Here is a 23020-nt window from a genome sequence, read left to right on the forward strand (position 1 = left end):
AGAAATACTTTTCCCATATATAATTTTGTGTTATTGTTAATGAAATTATATCGTTTTGATATATTTTTGCATTTTTCGGTTATCTGTTTCCTTTTCTTCCTAATTTTATAGAAAATAAAAAATATAAAAAATAACAAAAATAGACCAAAACTACACAATTTTATTAAAAATGATGCGAACAAAAAGGAATTCAGAAACAATTGTTATAAAACATTTTTATTTTTTTTGTGTTACAAAAAAAAAAAAAAACATTTTTATTTTTTGTTGTAAAATGCAAAATGGAATCAGCTCCAATCCAGAATGTCTTCAAACGCTAACCCCTTGGTTCTCTGAAAACCCTAAAAATTTCCCAATTTGTGTGTCATCCATGGAAATGTCATTCTCTTCTTAAACCCCTATTTCCCGATTCACCTCCGTACCTCAAATCCCGCGCTCCCTTGTAATCAGAGAAAATGTCTCTCCCTCCCATAGCGTGTGTATACGTGACAGAAGACTGTGTTCGCGAATGGAAGAGTGGGAATCATGGCATCAAGGTCTCCGAACCTGTCCCAATGCTTCGCTTTCTCTACGAGCTCTGCTGGACTATGGTGCGGTTTTGAACCAATAAAGCATAGTTTTTTTGTTAGGTTTATATAGAAAAATTTAAAATTCGGATGGTGAATCCAAGGCTTTGATTTCTTCATTTTTGGGATGAAGCACCGATTTTTGGTTCTGGTTTGATGTCAGGTTCGGGGTGAATTGCCGCTTCAGAAGTGTAAAGTAGCATTAGATTCTGTCATATTTTCGGAGAAAGCTTCTGCTGAGAAAGTAGCTTCAAATTTTGCAGATATAGTGAGCCAGATGGCTCAAGATGTGAGTTACTGCTGCTTTTCATTGTGAAGTTGTTGTTAATCCTTTTCATTCCCCCCCCCTGCCCCCCTTCCCAGTCCTTCAAATTTGCTCCCTCATATCTTCTTTTTCAGTATATATGAGAAGGAAACTTTCTAGATGGTTGAAATGATTATTATATGGAAATCATTTTTCTTTTCTATGCTGTGAAGAGTGTGCCTCCTTCAGTTATATAATCCTTTCTTTTTCTCCTCATCTTCTCTCATTTGAATTGTCATAGTCAAATTTTGTTACTAGTCAAGGATAGGGTGCTAAATATTTTCTTCCCAATACTTCCCTTTAGTTAATTTCTCTTTTCTGTTTTATATTGCATGAGCATCATGCTCAGAGGAGTTTATTTAGAAATTCGGTTCAATTGCTGAGGGAAGAGGAATTTTTTTTTTTTTTAATCTTTACGACTATGATTATAATCAGTTCAAGTAAGAGATGTTTCAGTGGGACTTTTATCTGAGAATTCTTAATTTGGAAGATAAAAGATTTATTTAACAGTGATCTGATTGCCCTATCAGATGATATCATATGGAACTCTCATTTTAACCTTGATTTATTTATATGAAATTCTAAAAAATCTGAACATACTTCTTTCAATGTAGTAATGAATACTTAATGGGGTGTAATCATGTAAGTGCGCATTGTTGTTTTTGCATATCATTATGAGTGAGATATTGAATTATGTTTCAATTTCACGTGTTTGATAATTGATAACTATATTGTTTTAGTAAGCCAACTAAATCTACTTACGTTCTTAATCTCCTTGGTTACAGCATACAATGTCAGGAGAGTTTCGTTCTCGTCTCATCAAATTGGTCAGTATTTGATCTTGTATGCTTTGTGTGATACAAGTCTTAATGTTAAATCTTATCTTTTCTGAGCAACCATCTTGGTGCTCATTCCTTAGAATTTTTCTACAATTTATTATTGCTTATAAAGTTTTCATTTTTCTAGGCAAGATGGCTTGTTGAATTTGATTTGGTTCCAGTTAGGCTACTTCACGAACGTTGTGAGGTCTGTTTGTTTTTTTGTGGTTCCCATGCTCATTCATACTTCATATATCTCTTAATTTTTGTATTTCATTTTATGGCTTCTGGGTAGTTTGTTGAGGAAGTTTACCAAGTGATAATCTTTAATTCATTAGTAATTTCTTGTGTTTACAAAATTTTATTTATATGTTGTGCATTTGTAGGAAGAATTTTTGGGGGATGCTGAGTTGATCAAAATAAAGGCTCAGGAGTTGAAGGGAAAAGAGGTGAGCAGTTAACTTCTATAAATGCATGGCATAATACATGGGGCTTCTGCTTCTTTTTTCCCCATTGATTATTCCTATTTACTATGTTTTCTTTGTATTCTAAAATACTCATCGATTTTGTTTTAAAAGGAAAAAAACTGAGATTTTGTTCCAAAGGAAAAGGTATGGGTTGCTAACCCCCACTAAAAGGGAAGGAGGTTAAAAGTCCCTATATGTGTGTCTGTGTGTGTATAAACAGAATTAGTTATAATTAATAAGACAAAGAAAGTACAAGTACAGAGGGGGGATGGAGATAAGGTATCCTCTAAAACACATTACCACAAAAGGAAGATAGTAGAAAAACAACAGAAAAGCTAAGAATGCAGTAAGGCTGCCCTATCTCCCTGCATATCAACGACAGCTCCACACTTTACACCCTTGAACAATCATGGGCAGTATGACAGGAGAGGCTAAAAATGTAATCTTATGCAAAAGTAGACTTAACAGAAAGGAAGCACCCTTAAAGATGCATTTCGCCTTTTTCTTTTTACTAAAGCAAATATAAGTATAACAAACCAACAGGAACTGCTCCAAGGTAGAAGGACACACCCCTCGTTAAGAACCTCAAAAGATTGTTCCAATGGAAAGTAGCTGCCAATTGCCATGCATTGCTGAAATTAGTGAGACGTAGACTTGAAAATTAAACAAGTATTGAGAGAGAGCTATGTGAAGCTTATGATCTGTAGTCATGCAACAAATCTTTCCAAATTATCTGCATACCTATAATAGAAATGCTTTTGAAACAGCCTTGAGTAGAACGCCAAAGAAAAGCCATAAACAAAACCTTATGTCATTGTATATGTTAGTGCAAATGCAGACCCTTGAGATTTGGGGCCGACAACCAAATACACGTATGAATTGCATATACTGCACAGTACCATAAAATCCTCACCACCACCTTATTCACCAAAAAATGAGCATTTTTTTATCTTTAGCTATATTCTTACTTAGTCCTTGTGTTGCCTATGTCAAATATACAATAGCTATGTATAAGCATGATCTGGAAATTCAATTGTTGAATGTATTTGATTCACCCATGCTGTTGATTTCAGGTCAGAGTTAATACACGACTTCTCTATCAGCAAACCAAATTTAACCTTCTCAGAGAAGAGAGTGAGGGCTATGCAAAGCTGGTATAACACAATTTCCTATCGGTTGACTTTTTAGGATGATTTATATGAATCATTTATCACATATTACAGCCATTGAGATTTTGGCAGAAGAGAATCTCATCTTTTACATTTGTTTTGTTATTGCATTATTTTGTTTTATATGCATTGCATGGATCCTTTATACATGGATTTTAATAATTGCATGGCTATAAAATACTTAAATGTTTGCCTTTGGTTTAGGTTTGTTGGATTTATGGGTGTATGCATTTTGGGTCTTTTATGTTTCGGGCCCATACTTGAACCAATTGGCAAATTATTTCCATTGTCTTTTCTCTATGGGTCTTTGTTAAACTAGATTTTTAATGAGGTAATGTCAGATAATGACAAATCTTGAGAGAAAGGAGATTTATTGTTCGTTGAACTCATGCATGTGATCCAAAAGGTAGTTGGCAGCCAATTCCTCATTTTTGTTACAAGCAAAGTACACCACCAATACAATCATAGTTCATGCTTAGTCGTGAGTGTTGCATCCCTGAATTTTAAGAATTAAAACTAAGAATGGGATTAAGAGTCATGGAAAAAAGGGCTGACGATGTTAATATGGATGCATTTATGATTGTCCCTAGGTCTGTTGACTCTGTTGAGGTTGCACTAAAGCGGAAATAACAAGAGAAAATTCAGGGGTAACTTTATGTGTCTATGAGAACTGACCTAAAAGTAATGCTTGTTTTCTATTTTAGGTGCTTTGTTGTGAAATTCCTTTGTAGTTTTATTTTGACTGTGACATGGTTGATAATTGCAAGCATATTCTTTGAACATTGTGTGGGCTTTTTCAATCCACAATTTGTCTCTTTCTGGTGTTCTTACATATTGCATGATTAGGGAGATGCAACCAGGGAATGTACAAATGTATTCCAGATAAGATGCATTTGTATGCTGCATTCAATTTAGTTTAATTGTGTAGGTCACTCTTCTTTGTCGGAACTCCGAAGCTTCAACTCCAAAAGCATCTGCAGCAACAATTGGCATTATTAAGGTTTTAATGATTTTAAGTAATATGACTATTCCATTACAATATTTTTTGTTTTGTTTTGTGATGATGATCACAGTGCTGATTGAGATTACTTCTGCAGTCGTTAATTGGCCATTTTGATTTGGATCCAAATCGTGTTTTTGATATTGTAAGTTGGATCATTTTAATTTGTTTTTTTTTTGTTTTCTTTAATTCGCATGCCTATCTACTCATTTCATTTTTTATCTGGCTACTGATGAAAGTTTTTGATCAGGTTCTTGAGTGTTTTGAACTCCAGCCCGATGATGACGTGTTCATAGAGCTGATTCCTATTTTTCCCAAGGTGGATAAAAATAGAAGCCTAGGTCGTTCCTATTTGTTTATATTTAATGAACAAGTTTTTATATAATGATTTTGTCTCTTTTATGCAGTCTCATGCATCACAGATTCTTGGATTTAAATTTCAATATTATCAGCGCATGGACGTCAGCAATCCTGTTCCATTTGGGCTCTATAGACTTGCAGCATTGCTGGTGAAGCAATATTTTATTGATCTTGATAGCATGTAAGAGGCTATGCTCGTACTGCTTAAGAATAACATATAGCATTCTTATGTAGCAGTAAACAATAAACAATATTCCAATACGGAGTCAATTTTTGACTCCATTTGATTATAAGAAGTGGTGGTAGCAGTGAAGGAGATTTACAAATTCCATATGTGTGATTGATAAGCTGTCAATATTAATCCTTTTTGTGTGGGTCATGCTATTAACTTTCTTGGAAAAATTGTTGATGTATAGAAGGGATGCACCATATAATCATACCAAAATTTGAGTAGGTTGTAGACTACTCCTCAAACTGCTATTTATTGATGAATATCTTTATTTACATTGGTTGGCACAGATATTTTGGAGCATTAAGTTTTTCAGAGCATTTAAGTTTTCAAGTTTAATTGGTTATTTTCTCTATCCCAGAAGAAAATAAAATATTTGCAGACTTAGCTCTTGTGAATATGTTCGGTGCTATCTTTTGGTATTTAATTTTTCCGTTTTTCACATTTTCATTGTTCACTTCCTCTGTTACTGTTGATACCCCACATCCGTACACCAATTTTTCTAGAACTTAGGGTGATGGTGTTTGAACTTTTAGTCATGGTAAATTAAGCATATTTATTTGGGCTCCAAAATCATGCTTCTTGTTAAATAATTAATTTTGTCTGACAAGTCCTTCTCTTTCACTTATACCAAGTTGATTATCTTGATGGGAATGATTGAAATCAGCAATTCAGTGTAGAACACTTGCGGTAGTTTGTTTTATTGACAAAGTTTTGGGATGTTTTAATTTGGTTCATATGCATGTCCTGCCGAGCTTCTGAGCTAGTGCAAAGGCATCAGGACTGGAGTTACAATATGTAATTTATGAGACATTTTCTAACTATCATTTTGGTTACAGATATGCTCATCTACTTCCCAAGGATGATGAAGCATTTGCGCATTATAACACTTTCTCTTCGAAGCGCCTTGATGAGGTATTCATGCTTTGATAGCTTATTGAACACTTACCTTTGTTATGCTCAACTTATTATTTTTATTTTGGATGAAAAAATTCTTATTAGGAAGAATGAGAGAAAGTAAATCTAGCAATAGAATAAGAAAATCTGCTCTAAAGAAAAATGGAAACGAAACAAGCCAAAATGTCTTAAAATTGCAACAAAGCGGTCTAGTCTCTTTCTATGCTTCATAGTTCAGAACTCAGGTTTATTTGCTTCATATTACCCTTAGATACCGATTGTTGGGCTGGTGTTCAAATGGGTGTATGGCTATAAATTCTGTAAATTTTACAGATGCAGACATTCCTTGTTGATGGCAGCCTTGTGTTGGGTCAGTTAAGGCTGTGGGTTCATTCATGCCTTGCTTCCCTTTGTCTCTCTTTAGTTTCTACCGTCAGTTTTGTTTGACAACACTGACCGCAACTTCTCATGAACTTATTATTTCTTTAGCTGTGAATGTTGCATCAACTCAATCAAACTAATTGGGATGGCTTGTGAGAGATTTAGTTTCACTTGAATCTGTCAACCTTCAGTTCTTATACTTCAATCTGTTTGACCTCTTTGGTGGATATTTGATTCTTGGAGCAAGATAGTGTTTGTACTGATTTTGTATAATATAAGAATATACTTGTGTCTTTCTTTTAGTCCGCTACTCTATTGTTTTCTTATTTAGTTTTGGCTGGTTTTATTTCCGTAAGGTTGACAATCTTATTTTCAGGCTAATAAAATTGGAAGAATAAACCTTGCTGCTACTGGAAAAGATCTAATGGATGATGAGAAACAGGGGGATGTCACTATAGATCTGTTTGCTGCTTTAGACATGGAAACTGATGCAATTGAAGAACGAACATCTGAGCTTCAAAACAGTCAAACTCTGGGCTTGCTTACTGGCTTTCTTTCAGTGGATGACTGGTATGCTTGACTTGTAAATCTACTTACAGCATGTGGTGGTAAAGGCTGTTATTATCACAGGCTGTGCTACTTTTCATCTTTTGGCCAAAAGGTTAAACAGTTCTATTTTTCAGAATCTAGTGTCCAAGCTGGGAATGAAAAATCTCTATTCTCCATTTTGTGGGTAAAAAATAAATGTAAATATGTTGTTGGGGAGATGGACCATTATAATTAGTAATTAATAGAGATAGTGGTGCGCTAGAAATCATAGATGCATTGGAAATAATCATCTAGGAGAATAAATGTTTCTAATATCAAATGCATTTATTCTCTCTTTGTATATAAATAGATGAAGAGTGCTTGGTGAAAATAAACCCAAGCAATTCAGCCAAACATTGCAAGTGTTCTCTCTTCAAAATATTCTATTAACAATAATAATAATGGAAATTGGTTCTGCTGTAAGTGGAGACATTTGTCATTCTTCCATAAATTCACATTTATCGGTACTTGTGTTAATGTTTCTATACATGTTAACTTAATCAGCATCGTGTGTGGTTTTTGAGATATACAATGGATGTTGAACTTTATGGATTTCTGCTGAAGATTTGGTTCCTTTTCAGACCTTAAAAATTGATTTATGGCTCAAGTAGACCCTTCTTTTTGTACAATATATTTGCTATGTTCATAGAGTTGCCCTCTAGTAAATATATATATTTATAGGCTCTTTTGCTTTTGTTTTCACAGGTATCATGCACATATTCTATTTGAACGTCTCTCACCACTCAATGCAGTGGAACATACCCAAATATGTGACAGTTTGCTTAGGTAAAGCTTGTGTATAATCTCTCTCTCCCTCTCTCATGCAGACATTAGCCTTTAGAGCTTATATTTGGGTCCATATGTAGACATGATTGAATGTATATATGATAAATGGGTTTTTTTGGATAATGCATTTGCATATACATGTCAATGTTGATGTCTATTTATTTTTGATAGAGATTGTAATACTATAAGAAAAAAGAAGAGGGAAAGTAAAATTAGAGGGTGGGTAAGATATCCTCCAAAGACAAAAGCTATCTTATCAAGAATGCAATGATGCTGCTATTACCTCTGCATCTTAAAATCTGAAACTTCCTTGTAGCAGCCATAATTATAGCACTCATGGAAGGCCATAATAGCTATCTTATCCCCAAGCAAGGGCTAAGGAGATGCACTTGAAGATGCTACATTGCACAACCTTACTCTTGAGTTTTGTGTGATCAATAATTTTGTTTGCATTTTTTTTCCTTTTAGCAATAGCTTCAAATAATGTTGAGATCTTCATCCAGGCTTATTGAGAAGTCAATTTCTTCGGCATATGATGTTATTCGTCAAGCACATATTCAAAAGTCTGGATCATCCACAGGAGGCAGCACTGATGCTATGGATACAGATAACTCTTCAGGACAAGGTTCTTTTATAGATCTTCCTAAGGAACTTTTTCAGATGCTTACTTGTACAGGACCTTATCTCTACCGTGATACTATATTGTTGCAGAAGGTACATTAGGTTGTTTTAATATTCTGTTAACTTCATTTTCTTTGGTATGTTTTATTGTGATAATGATTTCCCTTTGTCTCCCATTTTCCTTTAAAAACACGAGTAGATTTGCAGGGTGTTGAGAGGTTATTACCTTTCTGCTCTTGAGCTTGTAAATGGTGGCGATGATACCTTGAGTCCTCAATTTCATGTTATTGGAAATCCTCATCTACACCTTAAGGATGCAAGGCTAAGGGTGGAGGATGCTTTAGGAGCATGTCTACTACCTTCTTTGCAGTTGATTCCTGCCAATCCAGCTGTTGGCCAGGAAATTTGGGAACTTATGAATCTCCTTCCTTATGAGGTTCTCCTTTGTATTAGTTGTTGATCCTTTCACTTGGTATATTGTTAGCTTTTATTGACAAGCTTGGTTGATGAATGCTATCTATCTAGGTGCGATATCGTTTATATGGTGAATGGGAAAAAGATGATGAACGCACTCCTATGCTCTTGGTTGCTAGACAAACTGCCAAGGTTTGATCTATATATGTTTGGGACTGCCTGCGTTGAATGTTACAAGCTTGATTCCTTGTTATTCTCATTCTTGTTGCTTTGTTTGTGTGCAGTTGGACACTAGACGTATTTTGAAACGGCTGGCAAAGGAAAATTTGAAGCAGCTGGGTCGGATGGTTGCCAAATTAGCTCATGCCAACCCATTGACTGTCCTTCGAACAATTGTTCATCAGGTGCTGATTTAGTATAGCTTGTATCCTGTGATGAAGAGCCCTGGTAGCTTGTATCATGTTAATTTTTTTAAATTGTGTGAAATGCAGATTGAGGCTTACAGAGACATGATTACTCCTGTAGTGGATGCATTTAAGTATTTGACTCAGGTGTGTATATTTCTTTGTGTTTTGGCTTTGCGTCCATGTTCACTGCATCCATTAGTAATATCATAATGTATGACCTCATAATAAGCACTATGAGATGGATCCTACATTGTTTGAGTTTGGGCTAATTATCTTTCATTAGTGAGCATATAAAGTATTTTAGTGCCTGATGAATTAAATCTTTGAAATAAATGATTATGATCCAATTAATTGTATAGGGTAAGTGAATGAGAACTTGACCTTTCTTAGGCATTGTTTCACTGGCTTGGCTTCATCCACTAATAGTTGAGTAGTTGGATCTCTTTTTATATTTTTCTTACTATTTTTTAAATAGGGCTAGCCTTGGAGCAGCAGTAAGGCTGCTCCTTGTGATCGGAAGGTCACGGGTTTAAGTTTAGGAAATAGCCTTTTTGCAAAACTGCTAGGGTAAGGTTGCGTACAATCGACCTTCTCCCCTACCATCGTAAGTCGGGGAGCCTTGTGCATCGAGAGTTTCCCTTTACTTTTTTAAAATGGTGAAACTGAAATTATTAGGAGTTTCTTAGGTCATGAAACTGTCACTGAGAGCATGGTTAGTTGTAATTTGCTCTTTTCAGACTGATGTCGTAGTCATTCTATAGGATCTCATAGTTCATATAATCATTTTAGTTGGACTGTTGTGCTTCTGCTGTGCCGTGGTCATTTTTTTAAAGAATGAAATAATTGTTATTATAGGTAAGGAGAAATCAGCGTAATGGAATGAGGAAAATAAGAAATCCCTCTTAGCAGAGGCATAAAAGACTAGAGCAGACTGATGTGACTAAAATGTTCAAGCAATTAAGTCTCCAATCCCGGTGTCCTATCCAAGAGAAAATTTTCCATTTTGTGGAAATCATATTTTATTTTAGTGACCCTTTTCCTGAAAGAATTACTCTCACGGGTGTGTTTGGATGGAGGAGTTCATAGGGAAAGGGAGGGATAGAAAATTCTCATTTTAAGTATATATTGCCTTTGTTTGAGAACTTTTTTAAAATTGTGAAGAATGAAATGAGGGATTATCAGGTAAGCTTCCAATCATCCTGATACAAATAAGGGCGCGACATCAAGGGGTCCGTTCTAAATCCTAGTTCTTGTTACAAGAGCATTCAATGGGCTGATTTAAGAAATCTGGTCTCAGTAAAATCTATAGCCCATTAAGCATGGCTGCATGTTCAAAGAAGTAACACTTTAAAATCTAGTACATCCCGACCAAAACCCAATTTGAATAAAGTAATAAATTTTGTTGTAATTTGGTGGGCAAAAATTGGGCAACAACATATATGGTTTAACTTGAAAGGTGAAAACTGAAATATCATTCACACTTAAGAAAACATGTATAGGGTTGCAATACTTATAGAGAAACTAATAGGCCTAAAAGAATAAACCCAAATCCTAAACATAATCTAGCCAATAAAGGAAACTAATAATTACAGATATTTTCCATATTTACATTAGTTTATTTTGAGGGCTAAGATTGGGACCTATTTTGAGATAGGAATTATCATCTTTCCTTATTTTTAGGATTTTAAGTTTTAAATTCATTTGTATTGGTCTATAAAAAGGTGTTTAAGATCCCTGTTGTAAGTTGCCGAATATGTTCTTATTTTGATTATTGTAATTGAGAACCCAGGGTCTATCTATCAAATCCCTATTTTTTGTTTAGCCCTCCTTCAGTCTGTTCTGGCATCATTATCATCCCTATTTATTTTTTATCAACATCTTATAATTTATTTCTCAATTTCAGAAATAAGTCCTTTCCCCTTCCTTCTGATCTAAACTCTTCCATCCAAATATTCCCTTTGGGAATTCGCAAAAGACATTTACTCACCAAGACATTGTTTTGGCCTCCAATTTACCAAGACCCAGGTCTCCCACATCCTTTTGGTCTAAAGCATGTCTCCCAATAAACAAGATGATCTTTTCTATTCTCTTCCACCGCAGACCTGAGGAAATCTTATTATTTTTCAATCCTTTTGAGTCTTCCCTACTCTAATGAAATTTGGAAAAGAGTACGTAATAAAGAAACATATAAACAAACCGGAATTATGTAACACAATTATCTAGGGTGAAGGAAGAAGCCTTCCAATTAGTCAGGAGCCTGGAAATTTCATCAACAATAGAGTCGTAGAAGTCCCAGAAAGAAGCAGCCTGTGGATTATGGATTAACACCTAAAGTAACACCTAGCTAAAGAACAAAACAGCCAATGCTCTACATTTTTACTCAGAAGGCCACACTCAGCCTAATTGCAATTTGAGTCAAATTGCTTCTCAAACAGATGAAGGCAAAATGGAGTGCCATCTTCAAACTGCAAATGAGATGTTGTAATAGTTTAGTGATCACTGTGTTTTTGCCTTTTTGGATGTTAATTCACTCTTGTACAATATACTAGTTAGCTGAACCTTTCCGCTTTTCACTAAATATGATGGTACTTTTCCTTTTTTTTTTCTTTTGTGCATTCATTATGTTCTACTTTTTGAATTTTTTTTTGATATTGGTAGATAATTTTTAACTTGGAACCTTATTTACTTTTTTCTCTTAATAGCTTGAGTATGATATATTGGAATATGTTGTGATTGAGCGCTTGGCACTTGGTGGACGTGATAAGTTAAAGGATGATGGCCTTAATTTGTCAGACTGGCTTCAATCTCTAGCTTCATTTTGGGGCCACCTGTATGTATATTTGTTCCCTTCCCTCTTCTATTACATTTATATTTGGTTTATCTTTTTCTGCACTGATTGTCTGGTGCGTCTGGATAAGTTATAGGAATTAATTATCAGCCTTTTGGGGTTTGTCATCAGCATATGTGACTGAATCTTGTGTGATACATTTTATTCTTCTGATTAAAGTGTTAATTTTAATGGCAACATAGTTTGTTAAGCAACAAATTGTAGGTTGTCCTCGTATGCTGTTTAGGTGATATGTGTCTTTTTACAACTATTTCTCACTAGCTCTAATTTTATTGGCATTATTTTATGCTTAAGCAATCGTTCTTGATAATGACATTAATTGGTCATTTTTTGTACATTTGCGCCATCCTATAGAATATAGATATATCCGGGATGCCTTGTATCAAATTCCAGGTTGCAGATCAACCTTAGCGAATGCAGGATTACTGGACATAGCAGCATTTTGTACCCGAGTGGTAATGTCAGATCAATTCAAACCACTTGGCTTGCCAGTTGATGGGCATGCACAGACAGCTGTATGATGTGCGGTTACTGGGATTCACTGACAGATATTTTGGAATGGATACTTGTTGGTTGAAAGGGGTGGGCATTGGTGTTATCCTTTCAATGTTCAAAGTTCAAACTTCTATTAGTCTGTTGTCCTCATAATTTTGTAAGGGAGATATTAAAAGTTAAGAAGTGCCATGTAAGATATACAAGTGACTTGTCAGCTGCAATAGCACTCTACCACTTTTAATGGAGAATCATCGGATTTAAATGAAGCTTTTTCATTAAGTTCGATCTTGATCTTTCTTTTGTAGCTTGGAAAAGTCAGTACTGTTACCAGATACAATTAGTTAAGGGAGATGAAAGCATGAGTACTTACTAAATGCAATGATATCAGTTGGAAGGATGACCTAAGTTGTATACATGATATCTGTGATTCTATATGTCCTTTGGTCATTTCTAATATCAGTAATGAAATGACAGTTTAATAGGCATTTATGGGGTACTTGTTCAGGAGGGAGACAGATCCGTATTGAGGTGCATTTGCCATTGTCTATGCTTAATTCGTGATGATTTTCAAAAAAAAATAAAAATTAGGGGAACAAATTCCTAAGCTGTTGGTCTTGTAGAGAGGGAGCAGCCTGAACATACTTTGGGTGGTTGCTAATGTGGTGATTAGTCATTGCTGAAATCCAACTGTTGGACATGACTGCTTAGTCCTTGGTGTTGGGCTGATAATAGGTAGGTTTGGATCCATCTGATGTGACTTCAGACGATAGTAGCATTCTTGTAAGTGACCTACTCCATTAGCTATTACTTTCGTCCTGTGATCCTAATGGAGACTGCAAGATACCAAAGAAATCATTAACTTTTTTTGAAGCTGTTTACTATGTCTATCTACAAATGGACCTAATGGTGGAGTAGTACCATTAGATAGTATGTCCTATCTTCAGATAAGAGGATACAGCCTTTCATTTGACCTTGTCATCAGTAGTTTACTTGATTGATCGACAATAGTTCAGTACAACAAGATGATTCATGATTGTGTTGTCTGTATAATGCTGAGTTGCCCATCTTCTGATGAATGGATAGCGTAACAAGTTTTTGTAATATCTGGTCTTACTGAGGTATATACTTCAAAAATGAAGAATGATATGCTTGTGGCTGCATTAATTTAGCGAGCATACCTGTTAAACCCTGAACAACTTTTGGGGCCAATATTCCGCTAGGAATTTGTTTTTGTCTTGGAGGGATGGGGATTGAAATACTTGGAGCAGTTTGGTTTGGTTTTCTTCTCTCTCTTTACTGCATTTGCTTTCTTTTGATGTATGTAATATTGAGTGTGAAATAATATAAAATGAAATTGGAGTGTGGGGATATTCTGTAGTAGCTTTCTGAATTCCTGTTTTGTTAATTGAACTCTTTTTTTTTGGTAAGGTTGTTAATTGAACCTTATTTGTTCGTTGTCTATTGTGCAGAACTCATGTGATACTGAAAATAGATGATTTGAAAATTGTTTTCTCCTTGATAAAGTGGTGGAATTAATGTTGGATAAATTAGGAAATAAATTATACAGTTTAAGATTGTAATTTTGTCACGCAAATTGGAGGAAAGGTGGGGTCAATCTTTAATGATTCAGCTAAATTTTTTTGTAAGAGATGAAAGTAAAGAAAAGAGAAATATTTAATTAGAAATATTGTATGCTTAATTGAAAGAGATCAGAAATAAATGACCAACAAATATAAAATATAAATTTATTCAAGTAGTAGTCAATTCAATAAAGAAATTATTGCGGAAATAAGGACTAATGGATCAGTAAAATAAATTTTGATAAATAGCAAGAAAACTAGGGAAGAAACAAAAATTGGTTTGTAAATCAAAATACTGAATTGAACATCAGGAAGTGTAGGATCATGTATGCAAAATGTCTCGGGTAATGTGACATAGATTACATTGTCGAGCAAATTCATCATCTATGGTGGAGAACAGTACTCTATTTTCTTTCTGCACTGTGATTCAGCGAATTCTTCATATAATTTGGTAGAGTTCTTTGGATGTGTGGCAATTATTATATACTATGTTGAGTGGGTTTTCACTTAACATGGTTCTAGTTAATGAAACCAAGCATTCAGTTTTTTGTCGGTCTGCTGTATGATTCATGATGTTTAAATTGTTTATGTTAATGTTGGTGTTAACTTGTTATTGATAGTTTAACTTTATTCCTCCTGTTTTTTCATTGCCAGTTATGTTCAGAATTAAGTAGGATCTATGTGATTATTACTTCATGAGACACAATGTTCTTCGAATATTTTAATAAACTGAAGTTATTTGTTTGTTATAGGTGTAAGAAATACCCATCAATGGAATTGCGGGGTCTTTTCCAATATCTTGTGAACCAGTTAAAAAAGGGGCAAGGAATTGAACTTGTTCTACTGCAGGTTTTTCTTCTTTGTTGGTTTTTGATAAGGAATAATGTTGTGTAATAATGTTCATGAAAAATCCAAATGCTGGCCATAAATAAATATTTTTGCTGGTTTTTTCAGGAGCTTATTCAACAAATGGCAAATGTGCAATACACAGAGAACTTGACTGAGGAACAGCTGGATGCTATGGCAGGGAGTGAGACTCTCAGATATCAAGCAACTTCTTTTGGAGTAACTCGAAATAATAAGGTACAAAAAAGTACATCTTAGGTTTTAGAAAGCAAGAGATTGGTGAAATTTCTGTTTTGACAGATTGAAATTCTACTGTGTTAGAGACAGTTTTTTAGGTGTGGCAATTCTCTGTTTTAATATACAATTGCCCAGTTGTTTTGGTTTGTACTGATTGGACTGGTTAATGAACACGCATTATATTGCATTTGGTTTTGAACATTTTGTGAGACATTGATGGATGAGCCCTTTTTGGTTTATCGCATATTGCAACATTGCATATTTGATTGAGCTTAAAGATTAACTCCCTAAAAAGTGGACAAGTGTGAATAAATAAAATGCCTATTTGTTTGATGATATATTTTCATTAGTTTGCTGAAAAGAAAGAAGTTACTCTTGTTTGCATATTGTGTTTGGTGTTGTTTTATATATTCTCAAGTTTTATTGGATCTAATAAATCATATATCTTGCACTATGGGCTTATAAAGTCTTATGGATGAGATTTTAATTATTATTGCGGAATTATGCCTAGTACAAGGTTTCAATATGTGCCTTGGCGGTTGACATGCCAAGTTACTTGAGATATCTAATTTTCATTGCAGGCGTTGATAAAGTCAAGTAGCAGACTTAAAGATGCATTACTTCCAAAAGATGAACCGAAGTTGGCGATCCCCCTCTTACTGCTTATTGCTCAACATCGTTCTTCGTAAGCAGCTCATTCACTTACAAATGCTAGATCTAATGCTCAAGGTTCTGTTCTCAAGATTTAATGTTTTTGCAGGGTTGTCATCCATGCAGATGCACCCTACATTAAGATGGTTAGTGAGCAGTTTGATAGATGCCATGGAACTCTTCTTCAATATGTGGAATTTCTTTGCAGTGCAGTTACACCAGCGTCAAATTATGCTATTCTTATTCCCTCACTCAATGACCTGGTCCACCTTTACCACCTGGACCCTGAGGTTTGTGTTCCCCTTCTATCTCTATTTTTCTTATATATATCTTACATGCTCTAACGATAATGATTGCATGGTTTTATCAGTATTTTTGTTCTAGCTTCCCTTCACTTGCTGCATTTATGGTACATTGTTCCTTGCTTGCACCTGCATTTAATGCTCTCTTTTTTTCCTGGACATAGGTTGCTTTCTTGATATATCGCCCTGTGATGAGGCTTTTCAAGTCTCAGAGGAGTCCTGAGGTTTTCTGGCCCTTGGATGATAAAAATGATGCAAGTGATGCATCTACTAGCTTTGAGTCTGACCCTGCAGATCATTCTTGTAGTATGGTTCTAGATCTTGGCTCTGCTCAAAATCCTGTAAGGTAATAATCCTAACCTTTTTCCCCCTATTTCCTTAAAAATTTCCTTCTATGCTTTAACACTAAACTGTGTTAGGTGTTGAACTCTCCAAGATGTCGAAACGTTTTCGATACCATTCCAGCTGATAAACTTAAGTCTAGAATGTAAATTATGATCTGTATCAGATATAATATATGCAAAGTTTATTTCTGCAATTTTGTGGATTAATATGAATACTTTATTACTGTATGCAGTTGGTCATATCTTCTTGATACTGTTAAAACCATGTTGCCTTCAAAAGCATGGAATAGCCTATCTCCTGATCTTTATGCAACATTTTGGGGTCTCACATTATATGATCTGTATGTTCCGAAAAATCGTTACGAGTCAGAAATAGCCAAGTTGCATGCTAACCTTAAATCTTTGGAGGAGCTTTCTGACAATTCAAGCTCAGCAATCACCAAGAGGAAGAAAGAAAAGGAAAGAATTCAAGAATCTCTTGATCGTCTGATTAGTGAACTCCATAAACATGAAGAGAATGTGGCATCCATCCGTAGACGGCTTTCTCGTGAAAAAGACAGATGGTTAAGTTCCTGTCCCGATACTTTGAAGATCAACATGGAGTTTCTTCAGCGTTGTATATTTCCTCGCTGTACTTTCAGTATGCCAGATGCTGTTTATTGCGCTATGTTTGTGCACACACTTCATTCCCTTGGAACCCCCTTTTTTAACACGGTCAATCACATAGATGTTCTGATATGTAAGACCCTACAACCAATGATATGCTGCTGCACTGAATATGAGGCAGGCAGGCTTGGCAGGTTTCTGTATGAGACTTTGAAGATTGCTTACTATTGGAAGGTAATTGATTAGTACTTTTTTTTTTTACTTTCTATAATTTTTATTTTGATATTGTTATATGCTTGTTAGAGGTTGTTCAATCTTTTTATGTTTACTTTCATTTTATTTTATTTTTTGTTTCTTATTCATTTATCCTTTCAGAGTGGTGAATCTATATACGAACGTGAGTGTGGAAACATGCCCGGCTTTGCTGTTTATTATAGATATCCAAACAGCCAGCGAGTTACATATGGGCAGTTCATTAAGGCAAGTTCAATTGTACGCTAGTTTAAAACTGCTCTGAAATTTTCTCCTTGTCTATGTTGTGTAGATCCAATGGCTACTGTTAGCTTTCTCAATTTTTTTGAAAGCTATACCTTGTTTCTTTCTGACTTACGGTTAGTCTACAGAAGATAAATTAATGCTGTAAGGACCCATTTTGTTTTTTCTTTTTGGCTGATAGGTTCACTGGAAGTGGAGTCAAAGAATCACTCGGTTACTAATTCAGTGTCTGGAATCCAGCGAGTACATGGAAATTAGAAATGCTCTTATAATGTTGACAAAAATTTCTAGTGTTTTCCCTGTTACTCGGAAGAGTGGGATAAACCTTGAAAAGCGGGTAGGTTTATTAAACTTTGCTTGTGCTTTTATGTTAAATTACTAATGCATTTTTTCAATTATTTTATCTTCCATGCAGGTAGCTAAGATTAAAAGTGATGAAAGAGAGGATCTTAAGGTGTTGGCAACTGGTGTTGCAGCAGCATTGGCTGCTAGGAAGGTATGACGTTATGTTAATTACAAGCTTAGTCATAGTTTGTTTTAACACATTAAAACTCCTTCATTATGCAGACTTCTTGGGTTACCGATGAAGAATTTGGTATGGGTTATCTTGAGTTGAAGCCTGCACCATCTATGACTAAATCTTCAGCTGGAAATTCAGCAGCTGTGCAAAGTGGGATAAGTCTTAATGTTTCTCAAACTGAATCTGCCAGCGGAAAACATTTGGACTCCGGAAACGCAGTCAAAGACCAGATAATAAGAACAAAAACTACAGACGTGAAGTCAGAAAGAACCGAAAGCATTACATCCACAAAATCTGATTCTGGCCTTGTGAAAATCAAGGGTAGTTCGATGGTAAATGGATTGGATGCTCAATCTTCCTTACCCTCATCTGCTGTACAATCTGGAACATCAAAATCTATGGAAAACCCTAAGCAAGTGGAAGAATCCATAAACAAAGCATCGGATGAACACATGACAAGAACTGCTGAGGTAGAATTCATGATCTTAGTTATGCTGTGCGGTTAGCATTTTTCATTTGTATGATTGTCTTGTATATAGTCCTATTTGCATCATTTGTTGCATTGTTGATTACCTAATGATTGCCTCCGCTTGCTGCTTGAGTTTAGGGAATGGAAATTTGGAGAATTAATGTGATCTGAAGGAAGAAGTTCTTCTACTACGAACTGTGATTAATGTGAGATGAGTTAAAGAACTTTTTTTTCTAATTCAAAATTCATACTAATCATTAAAATTACTAAGAATAAATTTTAATCATAGAGATTGATTACACAAAAAAAGTAGTAAATAATTATTTTGTGTTGTGCTAAATATGCAGTATATAAGAATAGTACCTTGAAGAGGTTAGTGTTAAACGTATTAATGGGTTGATGGGTTCTAGGGAAAAATAAAGCAAGAGGCTATGAGGATTCTCAACATCAAGAATTTTCAATACTATAAAAAAAGGGGTAAATCCTAGTGCTCAAGGCTCCTTGATTTGCGAGGGTAGGGAAGGTGGTTGATTGTAAATGACATATGATAAATTGAAGGAAAAGTAACTCATCAAGAAAACATGGACATTAGATAAGACCCCATAACACCTAATGATATAACCCAAGTTTGTATTCTCGAAAGGAAGTATTATATAAAAATCTCAAGATCTAAGGCAGCTCATCCATGGCTTGAGGCTGCATAAATTAATAAATAATATTGAATTACTAAAATATTTCTGCGACTGAAGATAAACTGTTAATATTGTAAGTTAATAAAATAGTCCTTTGCTAAACCTAATTGTTTTAAACAATTATAGTCTGTTAAATTATATGGAGTAATACAAAATACCAATTTCAAAAGTAAACTAAAATATCAAAAATTTTGTAAATATGTTTGTAATTCTTGTTTCGTTCATCCTGGTTGAAACCTTCTAGACAAGTAGTCATTTGTTACTTCTAGTGCGTCTGTCTTAAGGTTGCAATGGAATGCTGATTCTTCCCTGCCAAAATTTTCCTTTTTTCTCTACTATTCTTAAATGTTGCTATTGCTTTTGTCCACTATAATTTGGTTATCCTGTTTTCAGGCAAGAACTTCAGCAAAACGTTCAGTGGCTGCTGGCTCACTTTCAAAACCCTCAAAACAAGATCCTGCAAAAGAGGATAATAGGTCTGGAAAAGTTGTTGCTAGAAGTTCTGGTTCCTCGAGCAGTGACAAGGATCTACAAACTCATGCATCAGAGGGAAGACACACTGGAATTACCAATACATCTTCAGTTAGTGGTAATGGTAACACCGTTTCAGGCTCTGCAAAAGGTTCAGCTCCATCAGCAAAGATTTCATTGGATGGTCCTGGTAATGAATCAAAGGCAGAGGTTGGAACTGCCAAGTCTTCTGATATTAGGGCTTCTATGGGGAAGGATGATGGAAATGATGTTTCGGACTTCACAAGAGGATCCTCTTCTCGTGTAGTTCATTCCCCCAGGCATGAAAACACAGTTGTTACTTCAAAATCTAGTGATAAAGTTCAGAAACGAGCTGGTTCTGCTGAAGAACCAGACAGACTAGTTAAACGGCGGAAGGGGGATATAGAGCTAAGAGATTTAGAGGGTGATGTTCGATTCTCTGAAAGGGAGAAGCTGGTGGATCCTCGATTGGCTGATGACAAATCAGGACCAGATGAATTTGGTCTGTACAGGGCAGGTGATAAGCCACTGGAAAGGCCAAAAGACAAAGGGAACGAAAGATATGAAAGGGAACACAGGGAAAGATTGGACCGTCTGGATAAGTCTCGTGGTGATGACTTTGTTGCAGAAAAACCTAGGGCTAGGTCAATAGAAAGATATGGAAGAGAACGATCTGTTGAAAAAATGCAAGAGAGGGGTAGTGAGAGGAATTTAAGTAGACTCCCTGAGAAGGCTAAGGATGAAAGAAGTAAGGATGATAGAAGTAAGTTAAGATACAATGATGCATCAGAAAAATCTCATGCTGATGATCGCTTCCATGGGCAAAATTTGCCTCCTCCACCCCCTTTACCTCCTAATATGGTTCCTCAATCTGTTGGTGCTGGTAGGCGTGATGAAGATGCTGATAGGAGGTATGGAGCTACAAGGCATTCTCAAAGACTTTCTCCAAGGCATGAAGAAAAAGAACGGAGACGGTCTGAAGAAACTGTGGTTCCTCAGGATGATGCAAAACGCAGAAAAGAAGATGATTTTCGAGATCGAAAACGTGAGGAAATGAAGGTATGAATCAATATCATGTATTCAGTTCTCTCACTCTACATGATCTGCTACTAAGGATATTTACTTTGTGTTGAAAGGACTTAAACAGAGTATTATACATGTTACATAGCCCTATGGATTTGTGTCAACATTCTAATAGTGGATAAGTACTTAAAATTAATGTCATAGGTCATACATAGTTTTTTTTATTTGGTTGAATGTGTCCATGAACTAGTTTTTTTGTTCGTTTTAGTGGTCAAAAGAACAGAATGCAGTTTGATTATCTTCATATGCTACTTGTTAAGCATGGGTTACTATGGAAAACTATGTGATAAGTGTCTTCAATGATCAATTTGATACCAAGTGACAGGCTGACAGGAATTTTTAGCAAGCATCGGTTTCTATAAAGAACTACTTGTTCTCTCAGTTGATTGGCAATAAAACTATCACTTCAAGTTGAAAATGCAACAAATGTGAAGGAAAAAAAAAATAACAGCTTAAAATATTAGAATGTGGGAGATTATCAGGGTGTTACAGTTAGAGTTTGAGTATATGGTTATTTATCGCAAGAGTATAGCTAATATTTCTTCCCATGGTTTTATTTTCTCTCTGATTTATTCTTTTTCGGTTTTATATACTTGCAATGGCTTAAAGAATTGGGGTTTTGGTTTTTCCGTTGCCCCATATATTTAGTTGTTTTACATAGTTGTGCTTCTCATCCTATATTATCCTCTTCTGGTGTTTGATTAGAACAGACAGATGATCCTGCTGTTGTTATTCTTCTAATGTCGCGCTGTCTTTTTTTTCTTATATGCAGGTGGAAGAGAGGGAAAGGGAGAGGGAAAGAGAGAAAGCAAGCATTCTAAAGGAAGACTTGGAATTAAATGCTGTATCCAAGAGACGTAAACTTAAGAGGGAGCATCTACCAACTGGTGAACCTGGGGAGTACTCACCAGTGGCCCCTCCACCTCCTCCCCCTGTTATTGGTATGTCACCAGCGTATGATGGAAGAGACAGGGGAGACAGAAAGGGACCTATGATCCAGCATGCAGGTTACATAGATGAACCAAGTCTCAGGATTCATGGTAAAGAGGTTGCCAGCAAACTGAACCGTCGTGATTCGGATCCGTATCCTCAATGCTTAAACTGATATGCATGCTTAGTTAATTCAAGAGTACATATCTTTCACTGGATCTTTTGCTGGGGTGTCACTAGACTGTTTACATGTGTACCTCATCTGCATACATTTATTCCTTGCCTGTTTCGTACATTCATGGAAGGAGGCTGCATATGGAGTCATTGGTAGATATGTTGCTTAAAGATGCATAGTATGGTATGATATATGTGCCTGTTTTGCTTTCTTGCTGTTCATTCATTCACTTTTTTCATGACCAAAAGGAGAGTTAATATAAAATCATAGAACAACTGTGTTACTCCGGTCAAAATAATTGTTTTGGTTGAATGTAAGGTTTCCATTAATAATGGTACACTGCTGTGCCCTTAATTGAGTATTAGCTTGTATGACCGTGAATGGGATGATGAGAAGAGACAAAGAGCTGATCAAAAGCGAAGACATAGGAAGTAACAAATCAGGGGGGATTTCGCAAGCAAACTTATTGGAAGATTGATCATTTCTTGCTGGTGCTATGATGCTAACTTTGTGCATGAGTTGAGGTGCTGGTTCACATCATTTTTAACTGCTACCCCCTCATTTTCTTGTAACTTGTACCAAATTTTCAGCTGTTCAAATTATTTGGTCTTCTTTCTTATGTCAATGCGAAGAAATTATGAATTGACTTATACACTTGTATATAGTGTTGTATATTCTAGGTAGCCAATGATATATGTATTCTGTGAAACTGTGATTAATTCGTCTGAACCTTCATTTACATGAGTAATCCAACCTAAGATAAATGAATTTTTGTAGACTGTGTAACTGTTTTACTGATCTTAATTGAAGAGGGTTGGTGCACATGTGATTTCTTCTTAGACATTAGGTATGAATCCTGTGCTTTCTCAATTGCTGTGCCAAGTTTATTATGCATTTCGGCTCCTGAATGTCTGGCGGAATCGTTTAACTGTTATATCTCTGAAATAATTAAATGAAAAATAGCAACTGATTTTAAAATAGATGACTAAACACAATATTGAGAAGAACAGCTTTATAAAATTTAAAAATTCTAATTAGCAAATATGAGTAGTTCCAATAACTCCAAAATTGCACTTTTGCAAGCTGAAATTCGAGCGCTATTCAAGAACAATATTGTTAAGTGTTAACTATAATATTTATATTATATTATTTATAAAATTTATTAATAATAAAATAAAAGTTATGCTGTCTAATATATAGAAAAGTGAAAAGATGGTTTATCAATTTCGGAAAACTTTGCCTCCCATAAAC

General features: G+C 35.3%; 1 protein-coding gene across 2 annotated transcripts; it reads left to right on the plus strand.

The window, feature by feature from the left end:
- The first annotated feature begins 320 nt into the window (after positions 1–320).
- Positions 321–22574, plus strand: LOC133316830 (THO complex subunit 2). Of its 2 annotated transcripts, XM_061518613.1 has the most exons (33): positions 321–587; positions 727–852; positions 1653–1694; positions 1834–1893; positions 2072–2134; positions 3226–3306; positions 4250–4321; positions 4419–4466; positions 4572–4640; positions 4729–4862; positions 5750–5825; positions 6565–6758; positions 7482–7562; positions 8066–8276; positions 8383–8619; positions 8709–8789; positions 8882–9001; positions 9089–9148; positions 11707–11834; positions 14680–14776; positions 14882–15010; positions 15592–15695; positions 15771–15951; positions 16128–16309; positions 16541–17147; positions 17289–17393; positions 17590–17745; positions 17824–17904; positions 17976–18398; positions 19483–20640; positions 21147–21161; positions 21437–21747; positions 22135–22574. In XM_061518613.1, exons 1-33 carry the CDS (start codon positions 453–455, stop codon positions 22202–22204), a joined length of 5637 nt encoding a protein of 1878 aa, XP_061374597.1. In that variant the 5' UTR covers positions 321–452; the 3' UTR covers positions 22205–22574. The 2 variants fall into 2 exon arrangements, with proteins under 2 accessions (XP_061374597.1, XP_061374596.1); XM_061518612.1 differs by lacking the exon at positions 21147–21161 and having other exon boundaries at positions 22135–22572.
- The last annotated feature ends 446 nt before the right edge of the window (positions 22575–23020 follow it).

The sequence above is a fragment of the Gastrolobium bilobum genome, unplaced genomic scaffold (assembly GCF_033153095.1).
Source record: "Gastrolobium bilobum isolate Gb01-03AN ecotype WA unplaced genomic scaffold, APGP_CSIRO_Gbil_v1 utg993, whole genome shotgun sequence".
Classification (NCBI taxonomy): Eukaryota; Viridiplantae; Streptophyta; class Magnoliopsida; order Fabales; family Fabaceae; genus Gastrolobium; species Gastrolobium bilobum.

Bases quoted from the DNA above. Each gene is read 5' to 3' on its own strand.
- LOC133316830 (XM_061518613.1), top strand. From the start codon at position 453: ATGTCTCTCCCTCCCATAGCGTGTGTATACGTGACAGAAGACTGTGTT. The intron at 8,277-8,382 runs GTACATTAGGTT...AAACACGAGTAG, and splicing joins ATACTATATTGTTGCAGAAG to ATTTGCAGGGTGTTGAGAGG. The intron at 16,310-16,540 runs GTAATAATCCTA...TACTGTATGCAG, and splicing joins TCTGCTCAAAATCCTGTAAG to TTGGTCATATCTTCTTGATA.